The sequence below is a fragment of the Canis lupus genome, chromosome 18 (genome assembly GCF_003254725.2).
Source record: "Canis lupus dingo isolate Sandy chromosome 18, ASM325472v2, whole genome shotgun sequence".
Classification (NCBI taxonomy): Eukaryota; Metazoa; Chordata; class Mammalia; order Carnivora; family Canidae; genus Canis; species Canis lupus.
Genome location: NC_064260.1, coordinates 47,049,843 through 47,060,856, shown reverse-complemented (window position 1 = coordinate 47,060,856; position 11,014 = coordinate 47,049,843). Strand labels below are relative to the sequence as shown.

General features: G+C 62.2%; 1 protein-coding gene across 1 annotated transcript; it reads left to right on the top strand.

Annotated features, from left to right (window-relative positions):
* The first annotated feature begins 7,108 nt into the window (after positions 1-7,108).
* On the top strand, positions 7,109-7,989 carry MRGPRG (MAS related GPR family member G). Its single transcript, XM_035702019.1, has one exon. It carries the CDS (start codon positions 7,129-7,131, stop codon positions 7,987-7,989), a length of 861 nt encoding a protein of 286 aa, XP_035557912.1. The 5' UTR covers positions 7,109-7,128.
* The last annotated feature ends 3,025 nt before the right edge of the window (positions 7,990-11,014 follow it).

Below are 11,014 nucleotides of genomic sequence, written 5' to 3'. Positions count from 1 at the left end.
ACGGGGTGTCCCCACATCCGCCTCTGCCAGCAGGCCAGCGCCCACCTGGGTGCCCGCTCTTCTCTCCACCTGAAGACTCCAGGAGATTCTATCCAAAGCCCGACCCCCTGCAGACCCTGTACAAGTGGCTGGCAGCCTTCCTCTCCTCAGCTAATTACGTTGTCATTGGGAGTTAAAGTGGGAAATGTGCGTGTCACGAACCCACTCGTTACATCACAGAGCAAGGTGGTTCGCAGACCTACACCATGGTGCCCCTCTACCAGCACAGAAGCCCACATTCTTCCCTGGTTATTGTTTCTGTGTAGAAGACGAAATGTAGGGGCAGAATTTGGGGCTCAAAGATGAGCTTCCAGAAGGCCCCAGGGGCAGTCGTTATAATCAGCCCAATGCTCAAGGCTCTGAGGCTCGATTGCCTGACAGAGCTGCTTCCACGGGCCCACTCATGCCTCGGGAGCCCCCCCAACTCTCTCTCTCTCTCTCTCTCTCTCTCTCTCTCTCTTTCCCTGGGTCTGTGCAATGCACAGCTCACCCAGAGCTCCAGGGAAGCTGACTGCCCCGGGAGTCAAGGGGGAAGCACCCTGGGTGGGTGGAAAAGCCACAACCCACTGCCATGGTGCCCTGCCCCAGGCTCCCAAGTGCCATGGCACACTCGGTCTAGGAGTCCCAGGAGATGAGAAGCCCCCAGGCCGGCCCATTTCCCCAGGAGCACCTCGAAGCCCCCGCGGCGTGGTGCCTGCCACCTCCTGGCATGACAGGAGCCAGGCGTGGCCCTGGGGTACAGAGTGTCCTCATCACCTCCAGGACAGGATTATCCAACTCCATCACTCAGTTTGCAGAAACAAGATCCAGAAGAGGAAGTGGCCTCAAATTCTGCTTTCAGCCCCGGGTGTAAACTTCCCCCAGGCAAGGGAGAGCCCAGGAGAAAAAGCACAACTCAGAACCTTGCTGTGGACACTACTCCAGGGGATCCATGCACAAGGGCACAGCGCTCCCATCCTACAGATAAGATCCCCCCTTGAGGGTTCAGACACTGACCCTCAAGACCAACAAGACAGCCGCAGATCCCTCCGAGGACTCCTCGGACCACGCCCTCTACCTTACCGGACCCAAGGCAGCCAGCCAGGCTTTCAGCCCCACACTGGCCGTCCTTGACCCCTCCTTTGCCTTGTCTGGGGAAGACCCAGGTCAGTGACCCTCTGTGCTCAGCCCTTCCCAAAGAGCCCACCCCCAGTGTCCAAGGGCTTGGGGAGACTAAATGCCTCCTTATCAGGGGTGAGCAGAGGTACCTCCCCTGAAGAATCATAGAAACACGTGCTCTGGGGTTTCTATGGAGACTGGGCTCAACCTCATCGCTGGTCATCGGTTGTGACAGCAGGTGTGTGGCCTGATGGGCCAGGCAGTTGGTGAGGTGTTCTTGAGGCCAGCTGGGGTTGGCCTGTTAGGCCTGTCCCGGGGTTCAAAGATCCCAGGACACTGGCCTCGGGCGGGCCGGCCCTCCAGCTGGAACCACTGGCCAACCAGGGAGCAGAGCTTCCAGCTCCACCAGCAAGCACAGCCTGCACTTGCCGCCTCCCTGCCCTACCTGCACCCTCTCTGACCTCAGCCAGTGTCCTGACACAGACCAGGGAGGGAGGCAGGTCAGGGTCCGAGGAGGCCGGACCCCAGGCCCAGAGCCAGTGCCCCCCACTCCCAGGACCCCAGGAGCCCCCAGACCTGCTCTGCTCAGGACAGTGTTCCTGGGAACAGGCCCCTCACTGGGCCCCGATCAGGCAACCAGGCCTTCCCAGGAAGGGTATGGGAGCCTGCCCCCCTCTGCGGGGCCGTGGGGAGGGCGGCTGGCCCCACGCCTGCGCATTTAGGGCCACAGGGCAGCCTGTCAGCCAGGGGCCCAGGGAGCCGCCCGCCCTCCCCACCCACCCCAACTTGGATGAAGCCTGAGGGTTACTGTCTCGCAGGGGTGTGTCCTGGTTGTGTGAGGCTGGCTCAGGGCTCAGCTATTTAATTACCTCAGAAGGGGGAAAAACAACAAAAATATTCAACCCCAAACACGAGATCTGCTGGACCTACTTGGCCTTTTCTTCGTGAAAATGCACCCCACTTCCTTCTGGAAGGCCTCACCCTCCCCCCCAAACCTGCTCCCATCCACCCCTCCAGGGTGCCTGGGACGGCTCTGGGGCCTCGGGGGTCTGCACCCAGCCGTCTCCCCTGCACCTGCTCCCTGCAGCCGTGATGGGGGCTGCGCTTGGTTCTTAGAAGGAAACGGTGTGTTGAGAGAAGCCTCGGCTGCTCCCTGCAGCCGTGAGAGCTACCATCAAGGTAGAAAAAGCCGCCACGTGTCAAGGGTTCGCGTTGGACAAAGGATCAAACTTTAACGTGCACGACGGCCCGCCAACGGCACAGGGAAGCTGTGGGGAGCCAAGGTTTCAGAACATGGACACCCCAGGCCAGGATCCACACCGGAGGCAGCAGGGCCCAGTGCAGGCCCAGAGGTCTGGTTTCCGGGCAGGCGTGGGGCGCTCCCAGCCCAGCAGCTGCCTCCCCCTCGGGAGCCCGGGAGCCTGAGGCAGAACCAAGAGGGCCTCAGACCCAGATCTGCTCTCCCTCCGCAGCATCTCCCTTTATTCTATGTATTTCTGAAGCTCTGGCTTCCCAGGCTCTGGGGAATCCTGCAGGGACTGTCCCTCCCAGAGACAGGAAACCAAGGCCTGGGAGGGAAGTGCTTTCAAATGCAGAGCAGCCACACGGAGCCCACAGGCCACCTTCTCCTGCCCTAACCAGCCCCCCCCGGGACAGGTGTCCCACGGCAGGGATGGCCCCTGCGCCCTGGAGCCCCTGAGTTACGCAGACCGGCCCATCCTCAGCCTTCTCACCCGGCCTTGCCCATCCCAACCAAAACCACAGAAAACACTCCTGCCCACACATCCCCCTCCCGCTGCATCCTGACCGCAGGCGGCCTCTGGCAGGGGTCCCCAGCGACCTGCCTCTCCACTGACAATCGTCCTCTGATGTGTCTGGAGAACAGTAATGCCCACATTAAGGCATGCGCTCACCACCTCTGTAGGCCAGCCAGTGGCTTGGGTGCGGCACTGGGATGCCCCATAGCCAAAGAGTAGGGCTGCCTCCCTCTGCCCCCTATTGCCATCTGCCCCCAGGGGTCTGAGTCTCAGAAGGGGGTGATTTTGTCCTGAGGCTGAGATGGGAGGGTGACTGTAGAACCCCCACCTCGTTTCTCCCAGCATGGGCTCCTCACTGCGTCTCTGAGACATGTCCCTAAGAGGTGGCCAAGCCCACACCTGCAGACCCGGACCCGGAGACAGGGAGGCATGCTGGCCCACCCGCAGCTTCAGAGCTGAGTTGGGCTTGAACAGTGTGAAGTGGCCTGTTTTGTATGTCAAAGTGGTTTAACTCCAGCCACTGGACACAGTGGAGACTTCAGGTGGCAGGGTCAGGATTGGGGACAGGACACAGGGTACCAGCTGTGAAAGAAGCTCGGGAAAGACGAGTCCAAACACCACGTGATGTTTCTGGTTTCCACCCCAAGTCTGAGGGTCTGAGAACGTGGAGGCTTCCAGACCTGAGCGCCCCGGATGCTCCTGGGGAGAGACGCACAGACACAGCCGCTCGGCCACCGCCCTGCTGCCCCATGAGGTCCACACCACCTCAGATAACCCGTCGCTGCTTCCCCAGCCCCAGTGTGCCCATCCGCAGCTCGGGGGACCCAACGCATTGGAGGCAGCACCGGGAGTGAAGTGAGATGCCCCATGGGAGCGCACAGCAGAGAGGCCTCCTGCCCCTGTCCCAGGGCAGCCACAACAGGGGACCACAGATGGCCGCTTGCCGCAGACTTGATGGTCTCCCAGCCTGGAGGCCGCAAGCCTGAATCAAGGTGTCACGGGGCCTGGCTCCCCTGGAGGCTCCAGGGATGGTCCTTCCGGCCTCTTCCAGCTCCTGGGACCACTGGGCTGTGGCCGTGTCCCTCACCCTACTCACGCCCCTAGCCTCTACCTCTGTGGTCACATGGCCTCTCCTTTCTCTGTGTCTGCGTCTCCTTTCTCTTCTAAGAACACCTGTCACTGGGTTTAGAGTCCACCCAGATAATCCAGGATGCTCTCCTCTCAAAACCCTCACTCACTTCTGCAAAGACCCTTTGCTCCAGGAAGGCCACCTCCATAACTGGCAGGGATTGGACGCGGATGGATCTCCCACGGCCCCATTCAGACCACAGCAGACATCACGCAGGTGTTTGCTGCTGTCAGCACTGCCACCACCTGAGGGCCTGGCACGTATGAGGCCTCGCTAGTGGCAGTGGATAGAAAACACCAGGTAGGACCTACCCATGGGGTGGGGACAAGACAATCAGCATGGTAGGGAGACAGGGACATGCTGGGGACAGCTCCCAGGGAGGGTGACCTTTGAGGAAAACTTGCAGGTGTGTGGGGGGAAAGGGGGCATCCGGAGACACTGAGGAGGGTCCCAAGGCACCAGCCCGGTGCAGGGAGAGCAGGCAAGGCGGGTGGCTGGCTGCGTCCTGCAGAATGACACCCAGCCACTGGGCCTGCGGGTTGCACACACTGCTCACAGCCTTAGGCACGGTGCAGAAATGCCAGGAGCTGGGGAATCAGCGACCTCAGGCCGGGCTCTCAGGCTGTGCTGAAGGACTGGCCCTCCAGGGCAGGACACTCGTGTTGTGGAAATGAGCTCGCAGCCATCTGAGAAACAGCGGCTCTGCGACATCACTTCTGACGCTGAGCCACAGTGAGCTCGGAGAGTTCCAGCAGCTAGAACACAGTCCACGGAAAAGGAAGTTCCTCGTCAGGAATGTGTTGGGCTACGTGGCTCTGCAGAACAAAACTGGGGAAAGTATTTTAACCCCAAAGAATCTGTTGATGGCCAGGACCCCAGCCAGGGTCTAAAGTGGGCGTGTGGGTGGGAACGGGGTTGGGGCGCCCTTGTGAAGGAGGCCCAACCTCTATGGACCACCCTCAGCAACACCCACCCATCATGAGGTCCAGCCCCAAGCCAGGCACTACGCTGGACACAAATGGTCCGTCCGAGAAGCAGAGAAACTGAGGCACAAGGTCACACTGCCGGAGAGGGTCAGGACTCGCCCACAGCTCCTGCCTCACATGCATCTCTGCACTAAACCAAAGGACCCTGGGAGGAAGCACCACCTCAGTGGAACCGCCCAGAAGGTGAGGCCCCTCCTGGCTGGACTTGGGGTGCCCAGTGCCGCTTCCTCCCCTCCAGGCAGCGGGCAGGGGCGCAGGGCACCCTCTCGTGCAGGATGGGCCAAGGAGGAAGGCATGGGCCAGCCCACACTGAGGACATCTCTGAGCTCATGCCTCTGAACGGGCAGCACACTCCTCCCATTTCCAGGGAACTGGCTCGGACGCCCTCGGTCCAGCCAGCTGGGCCCCAGAGGACACGAGAGGACTTAGGGCCCAGGGCGGGTGGTGAGTGCAGCTGCCCCCGTGGATCGCAGAGAGGCTCCCAACAGCAGGTGAGAAGGCTCAGGGCCCCTGCACCTGCTCCCCCCAGGGAGGAGACACTTCCCCGAGGACTCTGGGAGGCGGGCACAGGGATGGGGAAGCAGACGACGTAGCATTATTTAAAAGCTGGCGCTCTGGGTCCCCATGTAGGTGAATGGGCAGGTGTACTGCTCTGAGTTCAAAAGGCGGCCCATCCCAGCACCCCAGCCTCCCACCTCCTTCCAGGCAGGGCCCCTCCGCCCTCCCGGGCACAGCCCGGCCTCACTACCACTTCCCTCTGAGCAGCAAAGTCTGGGCAGTCCCCTGGGTGTACCTTGGGGACCTTGCAGCCCAGAGAGGGGAGGGTCACTGCAGTCACCCCAGGACACCAAAGGCCGACCCGGGTTGCTGGCTCTAAGGAGGAGCTGCCCTAAGCCCCGATCTGGGACAAGGCTCGAAGGGACAAAGGCGAGACCCCACTGGGCACAAGGGCAACCACAGAGGGTGCTGGCGATGATGCTTGGGGTGCCGGGTGGGGAGCAGGAGGTGCTCAGAGCAGGGACAGAAAGAGGAGCTGGTCCCTAAGGGAGATGGGTCACAGGGAGGTGGGGATGGGGTCAGGGTGCCCAGGACAGGGACACAGTGCAGCAAAGGTGTGTGGGGGAACCCCAAGGGCACTGGGGGACCCATCCCTGCCTCTGTCCTCCCTCCATCACTCTCGCACCCCACACCCCTAACCTGGAGCCAGGGTCTACATCTCTGGGCTGCAAACTAGGACCCTGTGGGTCCTGGGGGAGGGGCACGGGACAGGGAAGGGCTTCGCAAGAGCTCTCCCTGCCCTGGAGACCGTCCTGTCCCCACAGGGCCCCCACAGGGCCCCGGGCCTGGGTTGGGACAGGACTGGGGGCCTCCAGCTCCCGAGAGCAGCTGGTGGCAAACACTTGCATTAGCTTCTCCCCAGAGGACCCGGGACCCTGCAACCTGTCACCACGGTCCCCACGGTCACCCCAAGCCTTCTGAGCAGCACCACATTCAAGCCACCTGCAACAGGAGTACCAGTGGTTTAACCTCTATCCAGGGGAGGCCAGGGGCTCCCTCCACCCCCCAGCCACCTGCTGTCCCCACCACCACGTCCTTCTTCCTCCCTAACCAGCACAGCACGTGTCCCTGTGGCCATCAGTGGACACCACCTCGCAGACCCTCCAGGGTGAGGGACCTGGCAGGAGTGCAGGCCAGGCCCTCCTGTGGGAAGCCTGAGGCAGTGTCTCTGACGAAGGAGGCGGGAAGCCCCCAAGTGGGCCACATGGGGGTCCCTTCACCTGCAGGGATTTGTCCCGCCCAATGCTGACCTCTGCCACCGTGCAGGGTCCTATAAATCTTCTGTGCTTTCACTGGGTCCAGCTAGCCAGGGCGAGGCCAGGGTCCGCACCCCCCAGCACCCCGCCAGCCATCGTCACCTCAGGCACCCTGCACCACGCACGCCTTATGATCAAGTCTCCTCCTGCAGAGGTCACTGAGGCCTGCAGGGCTAGGTGTGGGCCAGGGAGGGTGGCCCCCGGGGCTGGCACCCCGCGACCTGGGGCGATGCTTCCTGCCCACCCACCTCCCGACTCCCCCACGCCCCCTCCTCCAGGGCCCGCCCCCCGCCGAGCCAGCCAGGATGTTCGGGTTCTGGAGAGCCTTCACCAACGTGCTCTTCTACCTCACTCTGGCCATCGGCCTCGGAGGGCTGCTGGGCAACGGGCTGGTCCTCTGGCATCTGGGCTTCCACATCAAGAAGGGCCCCTTCTCCGTGTATGTCCTCCACCTGGCCGCCGCGGACTTCCTGTTCCTCGGCTTCCAGGTGGGCTTCTCCATCGCCCAGGCCGCCCTGGGCTCCAAGGACAACCTCTACTTCGCTGTCACCTTCGTGGGCTTCGCCGTGGGGCTCTGGCTGCTGGCGGCCCTGAACGCCGAGCGCTGCCTCTCTCTCCTCTTCCCCACCTGCTACCAGGGCCACCGCCCCAGGCACACCTCGGGCGTCATCTGCGGCCTGGTCTGGGCCCTGACCCCGCCGGCCGTGCTGCTGCCGGCCCACACCTGCGGCCTGCTGCGGGCCAGCAAGCGGCCGCTCACCTGCCTGCGGTACCACGCGGCCAGCGTCACGTGGCTGCTGTCCCTGGCCTGCGTGGCCTGCGTGGCCGGACTGGTCCTCTTCATCTGGGTGGCCTGCTGCTCACAGCGCCCGCGGCCCCAGTTCTTCGGCGTCACCGTGGGCTCCGCGCTCCTGCTCTGCTTCTGCGGCCTGCCCCTGGTCCTCTACTGGAGCCTGCAGCCCCTCCTCAGCTTCCCGCTGCCCGCCTTCTTCCCGCTGGCCGTGCTCCTGGCCTGCGTCCACGGCAGCGCCAAGCCGCTCCTCCACTTCATGGCCGGCCGGCGGCCGGGCCCGCGCCAGCCCCTGCGGGCCCTGCTGCAGAGGTCCCTGGGGGAGCAGGCCCAGCGGGGGGCCCGCGGGCTGTCCCTGCCCATGAGCCTCATGTAGGGGCTGCCCTGGCCCGGCCCGCCCCCCCATCCTTCCCAGGTGACCCCCAGCCCCAGCTCACCGGCCCAGGGGACCTAAGGGCTGATCAGGGACAGAGGGAGGGTGGGGGTCCTGACCCCTGCAGCCCCTGGAGCCTGAGGAGGTCGGGGAGGCCTGGGAGTGGGGACGAAGGGAGTCCGCGGGCCCAGCGCCTGCCTCCCCCCACCCTGCAGGCACCGGGGCTGAGGAGGGGTGGCCCCGTAGGGCCCACGAAGGGGCTGGAGGGGTGGCTGCTTGTGCTGGGATGTCCGTGCTCCACGCCCACTAGGGCCACGCTGTTGACGCTTCCTCCGCGCAGGGTGATAGAACCCAGCCAGCCTCGGCCTTTGCGCCCCACCGACGTCCCCTGCCCCCTGGGAGTTCCTCGCCGGCCGCCAGAAGGCGCTGTGTCCTCACCTAAGCCACCCCCCACCCAAAGTGCGCAGCAGGGAGCTAGCTCTCTGCAGGGGTGGGTGTGCGGAGCTTGGACTCCTGCCCTTCCGGCCCCAGCCCCGCCCCGGCCCCACCCTTACCAAGGGTCCCCGGACACCCTGCTACCCGCAGGGGTGCTCCAGCCCCCAGCCCCCGACTTCATCCTCATCCTCATCCTCCCCACCTCCCCGGTATCCTTAGCTCTCCCACCCATTGCCACATCCCTGCCTGCTTCCTGCAGACCCTGCTCGGCGGGATTCACCCTGAGGCTTTCCCTGTGACGGAAGGGAGAGAGAGACGGGGAGGGACGGGGCGGGACTGGGAGGACAGAGGGAGGGACACAAAGCCATGCTTTTTAGCTTTCAAAGTGCAAATCACTTTACGTCTTTTCTATTAAGAAAAAAGGATAGTCCATGGTCATTGTCAAAATGTTGAAGCCCTACAGAAAATATTGAAAAGATGAATCACCGAATCTCTTTGGAGCCAAAGGGAGACGTTTTGGGCGAGAACCCTCTGCTACGTCTGTCTCCAGTAGAGAGAGACCCACAGAAACAGCAGCTGTTACCCAGAGGACACCGAATTCACGCTAATTCTGTACCTGTCACAACAAAGCTTTTTACAAGCACAGATTTGTTTTAGAAAGTTATAAATGTTTTTCACCAGAAAAATGATGTGTTGCTTGCTTTGGGGACTTCGGAGGGCTTTAAGAAGTGGAAAGGAGGGTCACCTGTCAGCACCCACAACCCACAGACACCGGCTTTTGCAGGTTTTCTGTGCCTCCTGAGAAGGGCGAGCGGGCTCTGGCCTCGCCGCCGAGCCCCCTGCCTGGTCTCCCCAAGACCCTGCCTGCCCGTGACGCCAGCAGAGGACATCAGGGTCTGACGTGAGGCGGGGCCGGGAGCGAACCGTCAAGAAGAATTCTTGAGATGATTTCAGTGCGAAAAGGTGGTTTTATTAAAGCCGGGGGACAGGACCCGCGGGCTGGAAGAGCTGCACAGAGGTTGGGCGGGAAGGTGATCCTGTACTTTCAAGTTGGGAGGAGCAGGGTGTGGGGAGTTTCCAAGAGGATTTTCATATGTTAAAGAAGACCCCCGGGATCCTGTAGGTTCGGACATTGTCAGGCTAAGAAGCTTTTTGCCGCTAGCAAAGCAGTAACGTTAGGCAGCTGGGAGTTCTCGGAGGAAGGTCACTCTGCCTGGCTCTAGTGTTTGTCCATGGGCTGCAGGTTGTAAGGACATTTAATTTTATCTACACGTCTTTTCCTTTTGTTCTCCTCAGCAAGTCTAAAGGCCATCTTGCTGCTTGGGGAGGGTAGGTGCAGTTCCCGGGGCCCCAGTAGGTCGGGGAGTCTGCTTTAGGCATGGGATGGGGTGGGGTGCAGAGGGGCTGTCCATTCTTGTGACGTTGCTTGTCGTACCCCGAAGAGGGGTGTGGCCTCCTTCTTGGAAGGCCCCAGAATGGGATGAGGGTTAGGGGCGTGGTTTCAGAGTTGAGGTGCCCCATCCTCCCAGCCCTAGGAAATAGCTGTGGGGCCCCCTGTGGGGCCTTCCATCTGTGTGCCGGCAGGGACAGGTGGGGGGACAGGCTGGGACAGGCGGCTAGCAGTGTCTGGGGCGAGTGATAAACAGCCCAATCTAGACAGATGGGGAGCGCAGGGACCTCTGGCCAGGAACCCGCTGCTGCGTCGTGGGGACGCCAGCCTGAGCCCAAACAAGCCGGTAGGTGTCCTCCATCCTGGAGAGATGAGGCTGTCACGGCGCTGGGCTCCCATCCTGCTGGCACCTCTCTAGCTGTGTGACCTCCAGCAAGTCACCTGACAGCCCAGAGCCCAGGCTGCATCGGGGGCGGAGCAGTGTCTCTTTGCAGATCTGATCCAGAGCAACAAAGGCAAAGCAGCTTGTCCTGAGGAGAGGCGACCTCAGGTGCTGTCCGCCTGTCCTGACCTTCAAGGCCAACTGTATTGCCTCCCAGATCCAGCAGAGCTGCAGATGTCCCCAGCCAGCCCTGACCTTGACACCCCACCCCACCCTGCAGCTCTCAGCACATCCCTACCCAGCCGTCAGTGGGCACCATGTTCTCTGGTGCACACCTGCCCTGGCTGAGCACTTAAGGTGACCGCCTGGCCCAGAGAGGCCTCCCACCTTGTGTCCTGCATCCTTACTTGCTCACCTGTCCTTGTCCATGTACCTGGCTAGAAGGTGAGCTCCGGAGGTCAGGGAGCAGGTGGCTTCATCCACTGCATCCACTGCTGCCTCCCCTGTGCTGGGAGCTCAGACAGACAGAAGGAGGGGCTCAGGGAGCACTGACTGAACGATGGACAGGCAGAAGGGCGAATGGGTAATCACATATATGATACAGTCAAAGGATCAATGATCTGAAGTGCAACTCAGTGGAATCAGACTAGGCTGGTCCTGGGTTCTAGAACTTTCCTGGCCAGCCTGAATACTGACCAGGGCCTGAACTCTGAGCTGGATGTTGGTTACAGGAGGGCCCGGGCTGCCCCCTGCAGGGTCCAGCTACCCCAGCCCCTCATGCCCTCTCAGCCACACTCTCCCCTTCCAGCCAACAGACATCA